Source organism: Eutrigla gurnardus (genome assembly GCF_963514095.1).
Source record: "Eutrigla gurnardus genome assembly, chromosome: 7".
Lineage (NCBI taxonomy): Eukaryota > Metazoa > Chordata > Actinopteri > Perciformes > Triglidae > Eutrigla > Eutrigla gurnardus.
Window position 1 is genome coordinate 7,135,481 of NC_139921.1, and position 22,737 is coordinate 7,158,217.

The 22,737-nt window shown below is 45.4% G+C and overlaps 1 protein-coding gene across 4 annotated transcripts in view; it reads right to left on the reverse strand.

The window, feature by feature from the left end:
- Nucleotides 1-22,737, reverse strand: part of LOC311016342 (uncharacterized protein) — a 404,261-nt gene that overhangs the window by 121,111 nt on the left and 260,413 nt on the right. For 2 of the 4 annotated variants that reach the window (XR_014597473.1, XM_084013971.1), the window contains exons 16-17: nt 19,450-19,623; nt 16,721-16,894 (exon numbers count right to left, since the gene is read on the reverse strand). Coding sequence is in view for 3 of the 4 variants with exons in the window: in XM_084013971.1 (XP_083870097.1) it covers nt 16,721-16,894; nt 19,450-19,623 (348 nt within the window). In the remaining variant the exon portion in view is untranslated. Of the gene's footprint in view, nt 1-8,340; nt 9,544-10,789; nt 10,837-16,720; nt 16,895-19,449; nt 19,624-22,737 lie in introns of those variants that run through there. The other 2 variants (XM_084013973.1, XM_084013972.1) reach the window with 2 other exon arrangements.

Consider the following 22,737-nt stretch of genomic DNA (forward strand, 5'->3'; position numbering starts at 1 on the left):
GGTAATTAAAACCACCAAACTTGGAAGGCACGCACCGGTAGAGCACCCCTTGTTGGAGCTGGTAGTGAATCCGACCCGGTACTGGCTCTGAGATGGATTGGAAGAGCTCTCGACACAGGGGATCACTTTCTTGTGCCTTCTTAGTTTCTTGCAAGGAGCTAGGCAAGTTGGACCAACAAGACTTGGCCACCGCCACCGCTGCACTAACCTCTTCCAGCGGTTGGTTCGCTGGTTGAGGAGCACGGGATAGCGCGTCCGGAACAACCTTGGAGCAGCCCTTCTTATAATGAACTCTGAAAGAGAATGCTTGTAGCCGTAGCGTCCACCTGGTGAGGCGAGATGTTATCTTGGGGCAGTTGAATGCCCAGGCCAGAGCACTGTGGTCAGTGAACACATCGAATGTGTCCCCTTCCAGATAGTGGCGCCATTTCTCCACCGCCCACACAACCGCAAGGCACTCCTTCTCTGAAGTGGAGTACCTCAGTTCAGGACCATGGAGAGTTCTTGAGGCAAAGGCAATGACCTGCTCCACACCCTCAATGGTCTGAATCAGGACAGCACCTAGGCCAACATCACTGGCATCACAATGCACTTCAAATGGCAGGTGAGGACTTGGCTGAGCAAGTACTGGGGGTGACTGCAATAGTGCTTTGAGGTGTTCAAAAGCGTCCTGGCACTGAGCAGACCATTCCCAAGGGACGTCTTTTCTCTTGAGGTTGCTGAGTGGCGTTGCGGCATCTGCCAGTCTTGGAAGGAATTTGTGGTACCAGCCCACCAACCCCAAAAACCTTTGAAGGCTTTTGAGGTCGGTGGGTACTGGATAGGCCTTGATGGCATCGACCTTGGCCGGATCCACCTCAACTCCTCTTGATGAGACAATGTGTCCCAGGAGGGTCAGCTCCTTCTTGAAAAGATGGCACTTTTTTACATTGAGCGTCAGATTGGCCTGGTGTAGCTTTTGAAAGACTGCATCAAGGTCCTGTAGATGTTGTTGCTCTGTCCTGGAAAAGACGATAATATCGTCAATGTAAACAAAGCAGATGTTTCCTCTCAGATTTCCCAGGACAGTTTCCATCAGCCGCTGAAAGGTGGCACCGGCGTTGCGAAAACCAAACGGCATCACCTTGAACTGATAGAGGCCTCGATGAGTGATCATGGCAGTCTTCCTCTTGCTATCTTCACTCATGGCGACTTGCCAATAGCCACTCTGGAGATCCAGTGAGCTGAAGTACTGGGCCCCTCGCATAGACTCCAGAATTTCATGCACGAGCGGCATTGGATAGGCGTCATGGTGAGTTTTAGCATTGAGCCCCCTATAATCCACACAGAAACGGAGTGACCCGTCTTTCTTTGGGACTAAGACCACTGGGGAGGCCCAGGCCGATGACGATGGCTCAATGATGTTGTTACTAAGCATCTTGTCAAGATGTTCTTCAATGATGGCTTGCTTTTGAGATGACACACGATACGCTCTTTTACGCACCGGAAGCTCATCAGTTGTCAGGATGTTGTGCTTGAAGACATTGGTAATACCAGTGTCCTCTGTCCACACCGAGGACCACTTCTGCAACAGAGGTCTGACCACCTCATGTTGAGCCTCAGACAGTGAAACTAGAGGTTGTGGGTTGGAGTCTTAAATCACTGCTGCATAGAAGTAAGCCGATGGGTCTGGGTGATTCCACTGCAGTGCGTCACGAGATTTATGGAGAAACATGTGTTCTTTTCCTCCTGGCAATACGTATTTCCCTAGGTGGGGCTTCAAAGTGATTTGGCTTGTGCGCATAAAGTCCAGGCCTAGCAGAAGAGGCATGCACAACTGGTCTACTTCCAGGATGTACATCCCTCAAGCACTGTGTGAGTTCTTGTATGCTTGCACGAACCAGCTCCTCCATCTCCGTTGGATAGTCAGAGGGCAGAAAGGTTTCAAGGAAGGCACTCTTGAATGCCTCCCAAGTGGTAATCTTGTCACGTGCAGCTAGCCACCAGCTCCGCGCTGGTCCCTGAAGGACTGAATTAATGGTGCCAATGAGCTCAACATCAGTCAGTGGTCGAAGAGTGAGAACATTTTCACATAACTCAATGAAATCAGTGACGTCTTTTGAGCTCCTTGACTCCCCAAACTTAGGAAACTCCATCCGAATATGGCGTGGTGGTAGTTGTGAGCCTAGCTGTAATTGCGGCATCCCCTCCCATTGGACGAAGCATGGTGGGGCCAAAGCCTGGAGTGGAGCAGGCAGCGGGACCCCATGATGGACGTTTGCTGATAGCCCTTTTGATTTCCTCCTTCCATTGTTTGTCCCTGCGCTCCAAGCAAGCAACCACAGCTTGGTCGAATTTCCTCAGCTTCCCATCAGAGTAGTCCATGGCATGTTTCACTGCAGCTTCAATTGCAGCTCTGATACCATCTTCTCTATTGAGAGTGCTGTCTACTGCCTCTTTGAGTCTATTTCCTAAAGTCTCAATTTTAAGATGCAAGTCTTGGAGCTGTTCCTGTGTTTCATCAACTCCATCATCTGAATGCCCCCCCTCTTCGTCACTATCAAGACACATAGTCTCCAATCGGGTGGTTATTTCTGAAACACTACTGGTATTGTGCCTAGTAGTGACATGTTTAAAGGGATTTGCATTACCAGATGAGCTGGCATCTTCACCAAGAACAATGAGAGGGCTTGCTTCATTAGCGGCACTAGCCGAGGCAGACCCCTGCTGGTTACCCGCGGTCAAGGACATCCTGCATGTATGAGATGGAAATGTATGTAATGCACTGAGGGTGTCCACACTATGCTGTGGTGTACAGCACTAATAGTGTCCTATAATGTATGCAGTAATTAAATACCCTATGACCTATTACCCTAATAAAATAAAACTATTAAATGCAAAAAGGATGTGCGAGTGATTCACTGGCCTAGCCTCTTAGCCTGCCTGATACACCCAGCAAGATCAAACAGTTCAATGCACAAACAATTTCCCAAAAATAAGTACACAATACAATTACACAATAGCTAGCACAAAACGTTAGCAACAATTGCAAAATAACACTTCGATCCGAGTCCCCGTACGGGCCACCAGCTGTAACAGTTCACACCCTTATTTAATTAGGCGCTCGCTGCCACAACGCACAAATAAGGTTTCGGGAGGATCGGTTGTACAATGTTGCGAAAATTATTACCGCAGTCCCAACTAATGAAAACCAACGGAAGGCCTGGCCTCCCTATCAGTGACAGGATGGAAATAATTATTGCACTTACAAACGATGAAACCACCATATGCATTGAATCACTTTATATTCAGTTGACACCGGTTGCGCGTGAAGGCAGGCGCGCTGACACGTAATGTTTTTTTTTTTTTTAACGGCAAAAGCCGACTCGTTAACCATCAATTGACAGACACTCTTAACACGCTCAACCCTTGCAAACCCAGCGTCCATACACCCCAACCCTCAACCACAAAATCAAACCGTCCAAAAACAAACCCAGTCCTGAGTCCAAGCCTGAACTCCCGGCAAAATAACAAAAAAAAGAAAAGGGGAAATGTTTGCCTCACAGTCTGAAGAGCCGCCGCCGCGGGTATCCTGTTACGCGGCGCAATCCCTCCATGAACGCACATCAGGAAAAAAATGTCCTTGTCCTGCATCCCTCTCATGATCCCCCAAAAAAGGTAATCCACAAAAAACGGTTAGATTCCAACAGGGTCACGGTATTTTCCAGCAGTCGGGCCTCAGTCGTGCGCAGGTTCCCCGTACCGGATTTCGGTCAAGCATTTCCGCCCCCGGGGCGAGCGCTCTCCCCGTCCCCATATATAGACAATAGGCATGTTTCGAATCAAGCATGCGCATGCATTTGCCTCGCAAAACAAGGCATTCTGGGAAAAAAACGTCACAAATGCTGGTGATAACTTCCCTTTGCGACATGTCACATGACTTTAAAAACTCGCGGTATCTCCAGGGTACCTCCCTTCGCATGCTTTTCTCTGCAGATGGTCTGAAATAAGTGCGGACATAAGACACTCCCCTCAACGTTGCCCTAGTTGGTTAGAATTATCACGTGGTATTTCCCACGTGAGAAAATTCCTCAGCCTCCGTCAACAACGGGACTTCAAATGCCTCGGCTCGAGTTTGTCAGCGACGAAGAAAGCCAGCGCCACTGGGCAGGCCATTCTTTGTGCAAAGATTATTAATTAATTAATTATTAATAAAGTTTAAATCAAAAAAAAAAAAAAAAAAGCCAGTGAAGTGCACTTGACGTGGTGAGAACTTGGCGTGTTTATGACGAGTTCCGGCGGATCCTCTCAAGTCTCGTGCATGCATCGGCGCAAATGCATGCGATCCAAAACGCGCCCAATGGCATGGAAGTCCGGCCCTATCCACCAACACGCGTTCCATACACTTGGCCGACCATCAAATAGACATAAATGGCATAATATTCAATGAGCAAAATAACAACACATATTTATCATAAACATACATATGCATCATACCCTCATTTATCCCAGACAGAAAAAGGTGACTTGATGGCAATCTTTACAAGTTAACGTATTTGCGCAATATTCTTTTGCTTTCAACTGACGCCACTTTCTTTCTGGGCATGGGGGGATTGCACCCAATGAAAATGATAATTCATTCAATGAACTGCTTTGTGAACTACGGGAGTTGAACCCCTGTCGCCTGCGCCGTGGGCGGTGTTGCTAACCATTACACCACAGTGTCGCACTGCAAGGTAGAAAATAAAGACTTATTACCTTTAGATCAATAGACTGTTTCATTCAGTTATACACATTAGATCGGGCCGTAATTGTCTGCCACGCCAACTATTATGGAGGACTAAACATGACTTAAGTATAAATAAATAAATTAATAAATAAATGAATAAATAAATGCTGAAATAAATGAATGAATAAATAAATGCATGAATAAATCTATAAATAAATACAGGAATAAATAAATAAATGCTGAAATTAATAAATAAATAAATGCATAAATAAATAAATAAAAGAATGAATAACAAAATAAATAAATGCTTTATATTTATTTCTACATTTCTGTTCACCTACATTTATTTATTTCATATTTCTGTGTCCATATGTTAATGAGGTAGGAGGTCCTAACCTCAGTCAACAGCATGATTGGTCAAATCGGAGGGCCAGACAAAAGCAAATGATTCCCGATCCCAAGCCTTGCTCCCTGTAACTTTGCAAACCAGCTCCAGTAAGCGTAATGGCCTCGACCGGGAGGCCACTGGCAGACCTGCTGCGGGATGTGGCTGACCAGCTTGAAAACTGTGAGTTTCTTCTGTTTAGGCCTGTAACAGGTATAGCAAGAAACGGCAGTTGTTGAGCTTAATAATAATTGAAATTGGCACCCATATGATTTTCACTGCTTTGTTATTTTCTGTACAGCACCGAGGACCGCTAATGCGCCAAGTTCACCACCTCCGCCGTCACACAGCATGACAGTGGCGCTGTGCATTAGCTTTAACAGATCACATTTGGGTCATTCCATGTGAAAACAGCCAAAATCGGGGCACATGTACATGACACCTCTCAGATTTTGCTGAAAAGCGATGAAAATATGCCTTATGTTACCAAACGAGGGAATCTGAAGTTTCAGGTCAATATCTCAAACGGTTTGCCCGTGGCGTCCATTTGAATTTCAAGTGCCACACCCCTTTTTGACACATTGGAATTTCGCATTTCATTTGTTGGCATTTTTGGAGGCCCATAACTTCTGTTCTAATAGTGATAGAAGGCTGAAAATTGCTCTGTTAGTTCATTGTAATGTGTACTTCACAATTACAGGCAGAATCAACATTCCTTACTGTTTGGGTGAGAGGTGGGTCACCAAAGTCCAATTTTTTTTTTGATGGCCAAAATTATTTTTCACTATTTGGGTGCTCCTAGCACCACGATGAATGATCACATTTATTCCACACAGGATTATTTGTTATATGTGGGACCTTTGCTCTTGCCAAAATGAATTTGAAGGGTATGGTACCACTGGTGGGGGTTTTATGGGGGTCTAAAAACCCTCCCGGGCAGAGGTGACTCTTTTGGAACCCCATATTTGGACCCCCAAATGACCACATGGGCACTTGATGATCCTAATGGGATTTATACCAGATAAAGATACATATTTGTTCTTTCTTTTAATTAAATAAAACCTTTGACTTTGAAGCTCCTTAATGTGAATTTTATTCGTCAAAATGCACCATTTTGGACTTTTTTTCCAGAAGTCTGGAATGTAGATCAGGGAGAATTTAGTGATGATAAAGCATGAAAATAGTGGAAATAACTTAGTATTATGCTCAGTGATGGCAAACAATGGGGAAAGGGCACTCCTTTCTTTTTATAAGATGGCTAATGTTGAGTGGGCTTGCCCCTTGACATGCACACTTAAGGGTAAATTGCTTACACATACAAAACTAAAGGTAAAAAATATATATATTTTTACAATTTTCATTTAACTGACGACTGTACCGTGTGTTTTGCTTTTTCAGGAGATCCAGCAATTGGTGATGGTGTGACTCGCCATTTCTTTGCAACCATCATGTCAAAAGTTCAGTATGGTTTTGGGATCAATTTTGGTAAGTAAATATTCACTTTGGTGTTTGGTTGGTACCAGTTCCAGACTGAAAACAGATCTGTCTTCCCAGATCTTTACGCTTACCCAGAGAATACTAAACTTATTCCTAAATGTGAATGTAGCTGCTGTGAACCTTTAGGTTTCTACAGGATCAACCAGAATATTCAGTGGCTGATTGATATTTCCATTACTAATGCTATATGACAGGTAAATATCTATGTCCTTTTTTTTAAAGATTTTTTTTCAGGCATAGACACCTTTATTTTTGACAGTGGATAGATTGGAAATGGGAGAGAGAGGGGGTGCGACATGCAGCAATGGTCCTTTAGACGAGATTTGAACCGGGGTCCGCTGTGTATGTGGCATGCGCTCTAACCACTCGACTACCTGCGCATCCAAATATCTATGTCCTTTACATTACTATCTATATGCTTTGACTTTTCTCTTGTTTATTCAAGTGCCAGGGGGAACTCTTCTTTTTGAGGGAGAAGAAGATCATCGGATTCCCTCCACTTCCCTTATCCTTTTGGAGAGTGACTTCTTTGTTGTTGCTGGTCGAATGATCGGTCATTCATTTCTACATGATGGGCCATGCCTTGGTGGACTGAGCCCAGCTTTCCTGCATGTGCTCTTAAGTGGATCCCCAGAAGAAGCCACAATCGATATTAAGGACTGTGCTGACCTTGATATCCGTGAGACAATCAAGTTGGTACGATCCATTTTTTTCAAGTATGATTTTATTGATACAAATTGGGGCTAGGACGATAAAAAGAATATCTGATGTCAGGGAAAAAATAAATATATTTTTATAATCAATTCATTCAATTTAGATACTGGTAATTCAACTTGATCAACTTTATAGATACCTCCACAATCACATCATGTAGTTACAATTTGCACCAGCAGGGAGTACTGAAGGAGTTGAAGGAATCTCTTTAACCCTCCTGTTATCCTCAAATATACTAACATCCTTTATCCTTGGGGTCAATTTGACCCCAGCAATTTAAACCTCTAGAAAATTATTGTAATTACAATTATAACCCAGTTTTATGTGTCAGGTACTTTATGTCTCTTTGTTGACTACCTAAATACCTGTAGATAAAACATAACCCCCTACACCCATGTCATGTAAAATGTGTTTTTTTGAGCAAACATTGTTTTACAGTTACTGACTACTAACATGCTGCTCACAAGCTAAATGAAAATAATTTGGCATGTGGTTTGAGACCATAGACTGTATCTAAAGATGGACGATGTGGCTCTCTCCCACTTTCTCCCACTGTACGAAAGTGAAGCCAAAATATTCCAGATATGAGCGCCGCCATCTTGTAATTTTGGAGCCAGAGTCTGTGCAGTAATGAGTCAATCACAGTTGTCAATCATGACATTTCAGTCTGTTTTTATAGCATAAAATAAGTAATAAAAAACAAACTTATCAGAAAAATGAACACTTGAACAAACATCAGTGTGATAAAAAATACCTAAAAATGACAGAAACCCTCTTTGGGAAACATTTTTTTGACATGTACTTTGATTTTTTAGTTTGGTCCATGTCCCATCTGCTAACATGGAGGGGGTGGGGCTTATGACCTATACTGCAGCCAGCCACTACGGAGCGATCCAAATGATCCTGCACAAGTTGTACCAAGTTCAACTGATGCAGGTATTAGAAATAATAACACAATATGGTGATAATAATGGGAATAATCTCCACATTCAATATACTATAGTATCGGACTGTACTTGGGGAAATGAAACAAACATCAGCCCTGTTTTCATTTTAGTGACGAGGCATCTTTCAGATCGTCACACTGGTTTTAAAATATAGTTTAATTAAACTTTTGCTAAAATATCTGTTCAAGAACAGTTTATTCTCTTTTAAATGCAATTTTATTTATTGTTCCATATCATAACAAAAGTTATGTCAGGACATGTTTTCACATACAGCAGGACTAGAACACCCTCATGATGTTCAAAGTCCCAACATCACCCAAGAGCAAGCGTTATAAAGCGTTGATGAATGGAAAATCACAGCTGCAGCATCATCATAGTTTATCATTCCTTAGTGGATTTAGCAGGAGCATTTTCTCCAACAATGAACAAACAGTTTAATATGTTTTTTTATTTGTAATATGTTAAATACATTATGTTTTCTATTCTAACCTGTGTGTGCTCTGTGTTTCATGTTGATGGTTTTCACTGGACAGCAACTATTTGCTCCAGTCACTAATGCATGTTCCTCAACACGACAAGGTTCAGTCTAAAGACAAAGCCATCCCGATATACTCCATTCATTTAAGTACATTTACACAAGCATTAATACATTTACAACAAGTACAAGGAGGAATGAACCTGACTGATTACAAACTGCAATGTTTTCATTCACATCTTTGCATTGACTCTGAATGTAATCACGCCGCTTTGTGTTTGTTGTGAACAGTTTCAGAGACGCAGAGACACTGATGATCCATCCCAGACTCTAAACCCAGGATAAAGAGGTTCAGTGAATGTGGTGTTGGAGGTGTGGAGGTGGATCAGTTTGTCAGAGGAGACTCTGTAGAAGGTCAAAGTGCCAGCAGGACAGTCCAAGTACACTGCTACCACACCAGAGGAGGAGGAGGAGGAGGAGATGAGTGTTTGTTTGCTTTTGTGACAGACATAGTAAAAACCACCACCATAACAACCCAGACTCCAGGACTGATCATTCCATCCAAACCCAGAGTCGTCTCCTATCCTCTTGATTCCTCTGTAACTCACTGATATATAAACCCTTCCTCTCCACTGGACCTCCCAGTAACAGCGACCAGTCAGACCGTCTCTACACAGCAGCTGAGGCCGTGAGACAAATCTGTCTGGATGATCTGGATATGACTGGTCGTCTGACACACCTGTCACCTTCCTGTTGGTGTCGTCCAGTTTGAGTTTTCTGCCTACTGTGTTTGTGTCCAGTTCCAGTTCACAGACATCTGATGGAGAGAACAAACACAATGCAGCTAAAGGTTATTGTTGGAGACAGTTGGGTGTTTTTTGGTTGTGTTTTAAAGCTTAATAAATATACTTTGGGTATTAGTATATGACATCACAAGGGGGCGGTAACTTGATGGTGATGCGTCACGTCATACATTTCATTGATAAATAGGCAACGGTGTGTAGTGGTGTGTGTTTTGTTGGATCGCAGAGAAAAACACAGTGTTGGGGAACTAGCAGGAGCAGATTCAGTTATTAATAGATAATTATTAATATCAATACTCAGTCTCAATATAAAGGAGTTTGTACTCAAATGCCAATAATTAATAACTATTAGAATATCAGTACAAACAGTTGAAGGATTTGTGAATTCTTCACAGAGAAGAGGTTGATATCATTCATTCTTATACAACATTAATAAACACAGCAGTATGTTCAAAAGGGGTTTATTAACAATAAACAAAGAAACATACACTAAGTCGAAGTGGCCTATCTAACTGAATACTATACAAGTGTGTGTGTGTGTGTGTGTGTGTGTGTGTGTGTGTGTGTGTGTGTGTGTGTGTGTGTGTTACAAGATGGCGGCTGTGGGTGTCGACCGTTCAGCCATGTGGAGTGGGGGTGTTCTTTGTGGGAGGCCGTGTGGTCCTGCCTGGAGAACAGGTTTCTATATATGTGTATAATTAGTGTAATATATGTAGAGCCGTTAGGAAAGTTGGATTAGTGAGAACGCAAACGGTCTGTTCTGGATCACTGACGATCAACAGACAACAAAAACGCTACAAAATTACATCGTTATCAAAAAATATCACAGTTTGGCCTTAAATTACTAAAGATTGAAACCAGACCGACCTGTGGTCTGGTCTCTGGACTAATGTGAGCTACTATTGTAGACCTCTAGGGGACCACAGACCCAGGAGACAACATCTGGTTCCTCCATTTAGCATTCAGGGACGAGAGGAGGACGATCTCAAAGCTGAGACGCTTTATCTCTTGAGTTGAAATATTTAAACTCACACAAACACGACTCCGTTGCCGTCCGGCAGAAACTGCCGTCTGTTTGTGTTTCTGCGTTGACTTTGTTTGTAATTGAGTGTGAAAATGTGGCGTTTGGTGTGAACACAACACGACATCATTACAGCCACGAAGAAACAAACGCTACATCCTGATAGAAACGTGATCATCGGATTTCAGTCATGAACACGTTCAAATCTGGAGCAGCTGAGTTACTGAAAACATACTCACACTTCCTCACACCAGGTCTCAGATTCTGCTGTCCCCCATGGTCCACCCTGCAGGAAGACATTCAAAGACCTCAATCAGGTCCACCATTAAACATGAACCCCAGTTCCTCAGTCAGAGACGGAGACACAGTCTGGATATGTTGTCCATCTGTCCTCACCTGAGAGTCCAGTCTGATGTCTGTCCATCTGTCCTCACCTAAGTGTCCAGTCTGATGTCTGTCCATCTGTCCTCACCTAGGTGTCCAGTCTGATGTCTGTCCATCTATCCTCACCTGAGTCTCCAGTCTGATGTCTGTGCATCTGTCCTCACCTGAGAGTCCAGTCTGATGTCTGTCCATCTGTCCTCACCTGAGTGTCTAGTCTGATGTCTGTCCATCTGTCCTCACCTGAGAGTGTCCAGTCTGATGTCGGCCCATCTGTCCTCACCTGAGTGTCCAGTCTGATGTCTGTCCACCTGTCCTCACCTGAGTCTCCAGTCTGATGTCTGTCCATCTGTCCTCACCTGAGAGTGTCCAGTCTGATGTCTGTCCATCTGTCCTCACCTGAGTGTCCAGTCTGGTGTCTGTTCACCTGTCCTCACCTGAGAGTCCAGGCTGATGTCTGTCCATCTGTCCTCACCTGAGAGTCCAGTCTGCTGTCTGTCCACCTGTCCTCACCTGAGTGTCCAGTCTGATGTCTGTCCATCTGTCCTCACCTAGGTGTCCAGTCTGATGTCTGTCCACCTGTCCTCACCTGAGTCTCCAGTCTGATGTCTGTCCATCTGTCCTCACCTGAGAGTGTCCAGTCTGATGTCTGTGCATCTGTCCTCACCTGAGAGTCCAGTCTGATGTCTGTCCATCTGTCCTCACCTGAGTGTCTAGTCTGATGTCTGTCCATCTGTCCTCACCTGAGAGTGTCCAGTGTGATGTCGGCCCATCTGACCTCACCTGAGTGTCCAGTCTGATGTCTGTCCACCTGTCCTCACCTGAGTCTCTAGTCTGATGTCTGTCCATCTGTCCTCACCTGAGAGTGTCCAGTCTGATGTCTGTCCATCTGTCCTTACCTGAGAGTGTCCAGTCTGATGTCTGTCCATCTGTCCTCACCTGAGTGTCCAGTCTGATGTCTGTCCATCTGTCCTTACCTGAGAGTGTCCAGTCAGATGTCTGTCCATCTGTCCTCACCTGAGTGTCCAGTCTGATGTCTGTCCACCTGTCCTCACCTGAGTGTCCAGTCTGATGTCTGTCCATCTGTCCTCACCTGAGTGTCTAGTCAGATGTCTGTCCATCTGTCCTCACCTGAGTGTCCAGTCTGGTGTCTGTCCATCTGTCCTCACCTGAGTGTCCAGTCTGGTGTCTGTCCATCTGTCCTCACCTGAGTGTCCAGTCTGATGTCTGTCCATCTGTCCTCACCTGAGTGTCTAGTCTGATGTCTGTCCATCTGTCCTCACCTGAGTGTCCATTCTGATGTCGTTCCATCTGTCTTCACCTAAGAGTCCAGTCTGATGTCTGTCCATCTGTCCTCACCTAAGAGTCCAGTCTGATGTCTGTCCATCTGTCCTCACCTGAGAGTGTCCAGTCTGATGTCTGTCCACCTGTCCTCACCTGAGAAACTCCAGTCTGGTGTATGTCCATCTGTCCTCACCTGAGTGTCCAGTCTGATGTCTGTCCATCTGCCCTCACCTGAGTCCAGTCTGATGTCTGTCCATCTGTCCTTACCTGAGAGTGTCCAGTCTGATGTCTGTCCATCTGTCCTCACATGAGTGTCCAGTCTGATGTATGTCCATCTGTCCTCACCTGAGTGTCCAGTCTGGTGTCTGTCCATCTGTCCTCACCTGAGTGTCCAGTCTGGTGTCTGTCCACCTGTCCTCACCTGAGTGTCCATTCTGATGTCTGTCCATCTGTCCTCACCTGAGTGTCTAGTCTGATGTCTGTCCATCTGTCCTCACCTGAGTGTCCATTCTGATGTCGTTCCATCTGTCTTCACCTAAGAGTCCAGTCTGATGTCTGTCCATCTGTCCTCACCTAAGAGTCCAGTCTGATGTCTGTCCATCTGTCCTCACCTGAGAGTGTCCAGTCTGATGTCTGTCCACCTGTCCTCACCTGAGAAACTCCAGTCTGGTGTATGTCCATCTGTCCTCACCTGAGTGTCCAGTCTGATGTCTGTCCATCTGTCCTCACCTGAGTGTCCAGTCTGATGTCTGTCCATCTGTCCTTACCTGAGAGTGTCCAGTCTGATGTCTGTCCATCTGTCCTCACCTGAGTGTCCAGTCTGATGTATGTCCATCTGTCCTCACCTGAGTGTCCAGTCTGATGTCTGTCCATCTGTCCTCACCTGAGAGTCCAGTCTGCTGTCTGTCCACCTGTCCTCACCTGAGTGTCCAGTCTGATGTATGTCCATCTGTCCTCACCTGAGTGTCCAGTCTGATGTCTGTCCATCTGTCCTCACCTGAGAGTCCAGTCTGCTGTCTGTCCACCTGTCCTCACCTGAGTGTCCATTCTGATGTCTGTCCATCTGTCCTCACCTGAGAGTCCAGTCTGCTGTCTGTCCACCTGTCCTCACCTGAGTGTCCATTCTGATGTCTGTCCTTCTGTCCTCACCTAAGAGTCCAGTCTGATGTCTGTCCATCTGTCCTTACCTGAGTGTCCAGTCTGATGTCGTTCCATCTGTCTTCACCTAAGAGTCCAGTCTGATGTCTGTCCATCTGTCCTCACCTGAGAGTGTCCAGTCTGATGTCTGTCCACCTGTCCTCACCTGAGAAACTCCAGTCTGGTGTATGTCCATCTGTCCTCACCTGAGTGTCCAGTCTGATGTCTGTCCATCTGTCCTCACCTGAGTGTCCAGTCTGATGTCTGTCCATCTGTCCTCACCTGAGAAACTCCAGTCTGATGTATGTCCATCTGTCCTCACCTGAGTGTCCAGTCTGATGTCTGTCCATCTGTCCTCACCTGAGAGTCCAGTCTGCTGTCTGTCCACCTGTCCTCACCTGAGTGTCCATTCTGATGTCGTTCCATCTGTCTTCACCTAAGAGTCCAGTCTGATGTCTGTCCATCTGTCCTCACCTGAGAGTGTCCAGTCTGATGTCTGTCCATCTGTCCTCACCTGAGAGTGTCCAGTCTGATGTCGGCCCATCTGTCCTCACCTGAGTGTCCAGTCTGATGTCTGTCCACCTGTCCTCACCTGAGTCTCCAGTCTGATGTCTGTCCATCTGTCCTTACCTGAGAGTGTCCAGTCTGATGTCTGTCCATCTGTCCTCACCTGAGTGTCCAGTCTGATGTCTGTCCATCTGTCCTTACCTGAGAGTGTCCAGTCTGATGTCTGTCCATCTGTCCTCACCTGAGTGTCCAGTCTGATGTCTGTCCATCTGTCCTCACCTAAGAGTCCAGTCTGATGTCTGTCCATCTGTCCTCACCTGAGTGTCCAGTCTGGTGTCTGTCCACCTGTCCTCACCTGAGTGTCCATTCTGATGTCTGTCCATCTGTCCTCACCTGAGTGTCCAGTCTGATGTCTGTCCACCTGTCCTCACCTGAGTGTCCATTCTGATGTCGTTCCATCTGTCTTCACCTAAGAGTCCAGTCTGATGTCTGTCCATCTGTCCTCACCTGAGAGTGTCCAGTCTGATGTCTGTCCACCTGTCCTCACCTGAGAAACTCCAGTCTGATGTCTGTCCATCTGTCCTCACCTAAGTGTCCAGTCTGATGTCTGTCCATCTGTCCTCACCTGAGTGTTCAGTCTGAATTCTGTCCATCTGTCCTCACCTAAGTGTCCAGTCTGATGTCTGTCCATCTGTCCTCACCTGAGAGACCAGTCTGATGTCTGTCCATCTGTCCTTACCTGATAGTGTCCAGACTGATGTCTGTCCATCTGTCCTCACCTGAGTGTCCAGTCTGGTGTCTGTCCATCTGTCCTCACCTGAGAGTCCAGTCTGATGTCTGTCCATCTGTCCTCACCTGAGAGTGTCCAGTCTGATGTCAGCCCATCTGTCCTCACCTGAGTGTCCAGTCTGATGTCTGTCCACCTGTCCTCACCTGAGTGTCCAGTCTGATGTCTGTCCATCTGTCCTCACCTGAGTGTCTAGTCAGATGTCTGTCCATCTGTCCTCACCTGAGTGTCCAGTCTGTTGTCTGTCCATCTGTCCTCACCTGAGTGTCCAGTCTGGTGTCTGTCCACCTGTCCTCACCTGAGTGTCTAGTCTGATGTCTGTCCATCTGTCCTCACCTGAGTGTCCAGTCTGATGTCTGTCCACCTGTCCTCACCTGAGTGTCCAGTCTGATGTCTGTCCACCTGTCCTCACCTGAGTGTCCATTCTGATGTCGTTCCATCTGTCTTCACCTAAGAGTCCAGTCTGATGTCTGTCCATCTGTCCTCACCTGAGAGTGTCCAGTCTGATGTCTGTCCACCTGTCCTCACCTGAGTGTCCAGTCTGATGTCTGTCCACCTGTCCTCACCTGAGTGTCCATTCTGATGTCGTTCCATCTGTCCTCACCTGAGAGTCTAGTCTGATGTCTGTCCATCTGTCCTCACCTGAGTGTCCAGTCTGATGTCTGTCCATCTGTCCTCACCTGAGAGTGTCCAGTCTGATGTCTGTCCACCTGTCCTCACCTGAGAAACTCCAGTCTGGTGTATGTCCATCTGTCCTCACCTGAGTGTCCAGTCTGATGTCTGTCCATCTGTCCTCACCTGAGTGTCTAGTCTGATGTCTGTCCATCTGTCCTCACCTGAGTGTCCATTCTGATGTCGTTCCATCTGTCTTCACCTAAGAGTCCAGTCTGATGTCTGTCCATCTGTCCTCACCTAAGAGTCCAGTCTGATGTCTGTCCATCTGTCCTCACCTGAGAGTGTCCAGTCTGATGTCTGTCCACCTGTCCTCACCTGAGAAACTCCAGTCTGGTGTATGTCCATCTGTCCTCACCTGAGTGTCCAGTCTGATGTCTGTCCATCTGTCCTCACCTGAGTGTCCAGTCTGATGTCTGTCCATCTATCCTTACCTGAGAGTGTCCAGTCTGATGTCTGTCCATCTGTCCTCACCTGAGAGTCCAGTCTGCTGTCTGTCCACCTGTCCTCACCTGAGTGTCCATTCTGATGTCGTTCCATCTGTCTTCACCTAAGAGTCCAGTCTGATGTCTGTCCATCTGTCCTCACCTGAGAGTGTCCAGTCTGATGTCTGTCCATCTGTCCTCACCTGAGAGTGTCCAGTCTGATGTCGGCCCATCTGTCCTCACCTGAGTGTCCAGTCTGATGTCTGTCCACCTGTCCTCACCTGAGTCTCCAGTCTGATGTCTGTCCATCTGTCCTTACCTGAGAGTGTCCAGTCTGATGTCTGTCCACCTGTCCTCACCTGAGTCTCCAGTCTGATGTCTGTCCATCTGTCCTCACCTGAGTGTCCAGTCTGATGTCTGTCCATCTGTCCTTACCTGATAGTGTCCAGTCTGATGTCTGTCCATCTGTCCTCACCTGAGTGTCCAGTCTGATGTCTGTCCATCTGTCCTCACCTAAGAGTCCAGTCTGATGTCTGTCCATCTGTCCTCACCTGAGTGTCCAGTCTGGTGTCTGTCCACCTGTCCTCACCTGAGTGTCCATTCTGATGTCTGTCCATCTGTCCTCACCTGAGTGTCTATTCTGATGTCTGTCCATCTGTCCTCACCTGAGTGTCCAGTCTGATGTCTGTCCACCTGTCCTCACCTGAGTGTCCATTCTGATGTAGTTCCATCTGTCTTCACCTAAGAGTCCAGTCTGATGTCTGTCCATCTGTCCTCACCTGAGAGTGTCCAGTCTGATGTCTGTCCACCTGTCCTCACCTGAGAAACTCCAGTCTGATGTCTGTCCATCTGTCCTCACCTAAGTGTCCAGTCTGATGTCTGTCCATCTGTCCTCACCTGAGAGTGTTCAGTCTGAATTCTGTCCATCTGTCCTCACCTGAGAGTGTCCAGTCTGATGTCTGTCCATCTGTCCTCACCTGAGAGTGTCCAGTCTCCAGTGTGGACCCTCCAGTCCAGCAGACAGCAGCTTGACTCCTGAGTCTCCTGGATGATTGTAGCTCAGGTCCAGCTGTCTCAGATAGGAGAGGTTGGAGTTCAGAGCTGAGGCCAGAGAAGAACAGCCGTCCTCTGTGATCAGACAACCTGACAGACTGAAGACACACACACTACTGTCACTTCTGGGGACATTACATAGACTTATGTCCATTTGTCCACTTTTTAAAATGAGAGAAAGTGATATTTGTCTTTTGCTGTGTTGATGTTGTACTGGGTGGGATAAGCGTGGCTGAGTGATGGACAGAGATGGACAGAGCAGGAAGTTAAAAGAAAGAAAAGAGATGAGCTGAAATGATTGAGAGAGAAATTGAAGCGATAGAAAACAACAGTTGAAACAGTCTATGTGGTCTGTCTTCAGACCTGGTGTACCAACAAAGATCTGGTATTGATGTTAAACCATCGAGCAAAGAAAAAAGTTGTCAGGCCTAGACTTAAAGGAGGACTCAGATGCAGTGTTAAGCAGAAATCAACAGGCTTTTATTTCTGAATTTGCTGGCTCAGACAGAGTGAAACAAATAAGGCTATGAAACCTTAACCTGACAGACTCAGAACACTGAGGAGGAAAAACAAAAGGAAAAGGAGAAAACAAAACCACACCAACGGTGGGAACTCAACGAGTATCGGAGAATAAGAAACTAAACCTGACTAATATCAATCCTAACTACACAACAGAAAACGCTCTCAAGGAGGTAGACAAAAAAACAAAACCTGACTAATCTCAATCCTAACTAAACAACAGAAAACGCTCTCGAGGAGGTTGACATGGCTATCGAACACTGAATAACAGGAAATACAAAAACAACACAAAATCGCTCCCAGGTGGAGGAAATCAAAAAGGCTAAACTTAAAGCTGTGAGCAGAGCTACACTATGCAAAAGGTTACAACAAAAAATCACTCTTCTAGAGGCACAACAAAAAAACAGAAACATAAACCAGTGACAATTAAACGGGGCAGATACTTAACGCGACAAGGCTATGACGAAGGGCTTGGGTGAACGACAGGCGAAACACTTTGGCACAGGACAAGGGAAGACGCAGACTTAAGTACACAGAAGGGTAATGGGAAACAGGTGGAAACAATCAGGGATCAGGGAAGACGTCAGACTGGAGACACATGAGGAAGGGCAAGTGACCTGGAACGAGAGGAGAGTTAGGATTTCAAAATAAAACAGGAAATACATGAGACAAAAACACCCAAGACAAGACAGACCTCACCGCTGTGTGACAAAAGGCTTTAATTCAATAACATTTCAACAATGTTTCTAGTTTTCATATTGAACTGGAGGAATTATGAATAACAAGTACTCTGATAATAACAGTAAAATACAAAACACAGCTTTGAAAATGTGCTTCTTAAGAGTCTCAGAACATATGAGGCATTCAGGTGTTCAACTGCCAGTTGGAAGAAAAGAGTCTGTCTTGATTCAAAGCTCTGTTCTCACTGTCAGCGTTCCTCTTTGAGAGCAGCCGTGTGAACTTATCTATCGGCTCTAGATTTCACCGACCTGACTGACGTTTATCACCTCCACTCTCTGATCCATCTGTCAGCTGTCAGTGAGTCTCGTCAGTTGTCACCATAGAAACGTCACTCACAGAAACTCCAGTTTGCACAGATTTGATTAAGTCCAGAGTTAACGTTTCACCCCGTTGCATTACTGGGTAATTACGTGTTTGTGAGTAGCAACCAGTGAGATGATTTAGCCTCCAACCATCTGAACCAGTGTAGTGATGCTAACGCTGCAGCAGTAAAATGGAAACGCTCCGTCATCATTTCATAATTCTCAATGATCTATTAGTTATGGGTCTGGGTCCAAGTAGGACGGGGTCTGGGTCTGGATCTGGGCCAAGCTCCACCTCTTACTGACCCTTGCTATAGAGCCTTTTACAGTCATTGTCATCATAAAAGTGTGTGCACATGTTGGTGTTAAAATGGTGTTTTGTCTCCGTAGACGAGTTAGAAGCTTTAAACTTTGAATTAAAACTGTCAGCAGCATCAAAATGTCTGGTTGGTTCATGTTCAGTTGTCAGAGTTGATATTCCAATCAGGCATCAACCTCTGGTTCAGAAAAGTGAAGTCAAGCCTGAAGGTCCTTGAAGCTGCATTCTCTCTGCTGGCCACTAGGGGGTGTTTTCATGAATAATATGTCTTCATTGCATCTGCATAGCTTTGAGTCTGCATGTGGGTCCTCCCTGCTGCTTCAGCCACCGTGACAAGAATATTAGTTCATTTCATATAAAACTCAATAAACTCAACTGTATAGAAAGTGGTTCAAACTGGCTCCACCTTGACAGCAGAGACAGTCTGGTGTTGTAGTTCAGGCTCACATGTTCATGGAGTGACGTTCACAAACGTAGACTGACGTTTGCAACAGCATTTATAAACGCCAGGTGGATTTATAAAACTATTATAACATCGAACGGTGGGGAAAAGATAAACAAGAGGTTTGGTTTTGACAAGTTTTGTTTTGTTTTGTTCTTCTGCTGGAAAGTCGTTAGCAGCAGAAACAGTATTTCATCAGCCATGTAAACAGATTAGTAGCAAACATGTCTTTTGAGGATTACTTGAATATAAAAAAACTGAATATTTGGTGCATGTAAACGCATCATTGAAAGCTTCATAGGTAAACTTCTCAAAGTAGTTGAATCTGACCTGAGAGTTTCCAGTCGACAGTGTGGACTCTCCAGGCCAGCAGACAGCAGCTTCACTCCTGAATCCTGCAGGTTGTTGTTACTCAGGTCCAGGTCTCTTAGACTGGAGGACTGGGAGCTGAGAACTGAGGACAGACCTTCACAGCTTCTCTCTGAGAGGTTACAGCCACTGAGTCTGAAGAGGAATCAGAAATTAGTGATGAAACAATTACAAACAACTGTTCATCACCTCAGGTTCTAACTGACATTTTTGTCATAATTAAGTTATTCACATATTCTTATTCTATGACAACTTAGTAACATTATGTGAGGTGTTTTATTTAGGAAACTAAAAGGTTCTATTTCCAAAGTCAAACCACCTTGGTTCTCTAAGGTTCTACTTGTGAGCCAATCAGCAGGTCAAATGCACACAGGAAGACCAATCGGGTTCTGCTTCTTTGTCATGTTGCTGTGGTTGCTCAGTGGCAGCAGCAACAAGGAGCAGAGGAAATGTCACGCCAACGCAACGCTTAGAAGAAACCTCAAGATCAAGCCTTGTGAAAGACAGCAGGACAAACACCAGACTAGCTCAGTCTTGCTAATAAGTTTACTTTCATTGTTAGCTACCATGCTAGCCAGCTAACACTGGCTTCCTATGATTAGGATTGCCAACTGTCCCGTATTAGCCGGGACGTCCCATATATTGGGCCTAATTTATTTGTCCCGTACGTGACCTCTTTTGTCCCACTTATTGACTGCTAAGCTGATCTGACCACTGACTGATACAACTGCAGCAGCGCTGATCACGACACTTGAGGATCATCAACGACACCTGTCATCATCCAATCACAGCCCCACCTCCCGTATCAGTATACGTTCAGTAAATGCGCCAATTCCTCAAAAAAAAACAAGAGAAAATCACAGTGTGACGTTGCTGAGTCGACTGTGAATACGGATTGAACCACAATGGATAAACCTGCAAAAAAGAAAAGACTGTGCAGCTACAACAAACTATGGGAAGTTACAAAGACGTGGGTTAAGCCCGTCAGCGGGGACTCAACGAAAGCCTTCTGTACTTTATGTCGCCGGGAATTTTCAGTTGGCCATGGAGGTGAGAATGACTTGTCCCAACATGCTTCCACAGAAATGCACAAGAAGGCCACACTCGCTAAAGGTGCAAGCAACATTGGTGCATTCTTCGGGGCGGCTGCTGTGGAAACGGACAAAATAGCGGCAAGTGAAGCCTCGTATGTCTATCACACTGTCAAACATGGACTTAGCTACAACAGCGCCGACTGCCTCGTTAAGCTAAACGGAGCATTGTTTCATGACTCAAATGTTGTGAAGAAGATGCACCTCGGAAGAACGAAAGCTGAGATGATCACAATGAATGTATTAGGACCAAAGACTGTACAGGATATCCTGAATGATCTTTCCCCGACTGAAGGTGAGCCTGTGTTTTACTCGGTTGCCTCCGATGCCTCAAACAAGGGAAATAGAAAAATGTTTCCAGTGTGCGTGAGATATTTTTCTGTGTCTGATGGAGTGCGGTGCAAGCTACTTGACTTTTATGAAGATAGTGATGAAGCGGCAAATGGTATTCATCAAGCTCTGATGAACTGCCTGAAAAAGTATGAACTGGATATAAAACACATCACGGCCTGTGCGGCAGATAATGCCAATGTAAACTTCGGAAAACACCACTCCGTTTACCAGTTATTGAGCAGTGACAACAGTCGCATTTTGAAAGCTAACTGCCCGGCTCACATAGCTCATAACACCTGCAAGCACGCCTGTGATCAGCTGTCAGTGGATATTGAGTCACTGGTTTTAAAGATCTACAGCCACTTCTCAGTATCTGCTTCCAGAAGAGAGGAACAGCGTGCATTTTTTGTTTTTGTTGACATTGAGTGGCGTGAAATTCTGCGTCATGTTTGCACGCGATGGCTGTCTCTCCATCCAGCTGTTGATCGTCTCCTGCAGAGCTGGCCAGCTCTCACCTCATACTTCAGGTCCCTTGGGGAGACCTGTCCTGTGTTTCTGAGGAGGATTTTTGAGGATGAAGAAAAAACTGCAGCTACTGAGATTTATCTGTGCTTTTTCCACAACGTGGGGTGTGTTTTTAACACACTCGTTAAAAAGCTGGAGGAAACAAAGCTCTGCATCACAGAAGTGCACGGGGAGGTGGGAAAATTCAAAGCGAAGATGCTTCAGCAGAAAGTAGACAGCTTTTTTGGATACCAGACCAAGCAGCTGATGGACAAACAACTGCCAGCACAGAGATCACAGCAGCAGAAGGACTTTCTGAAGTTCTATGACTCTGTCATTGCATACATTGACAAATGGTTTGATTTCTCATCAGAAAATGTGATGATGAAACTGAAACCGATCGGCCTACAGGAGGAGCTCTCCTTCACTGACCTGGAGCAGGTGGTGGTTGCCCTCAAAATGACAGAGACAGTGAGTATGGACCAACTCTATGAAGAGTTTTGTGCTAGCAGGGAGGAAATAAAGAAAGCCACACAGGATACCACAAAATCTACCAGTGAGAAGTGGGTTGCAGTTTTCCAAAACCTAGGGAAAGCCAACTTGATCAACATGTTCAGGGTGGTCTCATTTGTCCTCAGCGTGCCAGGCTCAAATGCCATTGTAGAGAGGATTTTCTCTCTGATGACCATTAAATGGTCAGACTCAAGAAACAGATGCAGTACAGAGCTGATCAAAAATGAACTTCAAATATCTGTGAACTGTGACTTGTCATGTAAGGACTTTTCTCTGGCTGCACAAAAGGACAAAAGACTTCTTGAATCCGTCAAGAGCAGCCAAAAATATCCATGGAAAAAGTAGAGTTGGTGAGCAGAGGTAAGCCCACTGTTCCTCTATTTTTGTTTAAATGTTTTGCTTTTCAACTTGTGTATAGTTTGAGTGAATAAGAATGTGAAGCATTTATTCCCCACCACTGTTTGTGTACACAGAGGGTGTACGTTCTGAGTGTCTGCTATTTTATTCCTCTGCAAAACTGCTATTATTATAACAAATGCCTTAAAACAATACTCTGTATATTCACACAAAACCATACTCGCATTCCTACTGCAGGCCACGTTTTGTCCCTTATTTCATAGTGACAAAGTTGGCAACCCTACCTATGATTAGTATGGCAACATTAGGAATATATAGGAAGCTAGCATTATCTGGCTAGCATTAGCATATGAAGCCGGGAAACCAAACGCCGTCCTGTCTGAAATTATAGCCGACAGAATGAGAATCTCAACACTGACACACAAAGCGTCACACAAGTTCTTGGTTCGTG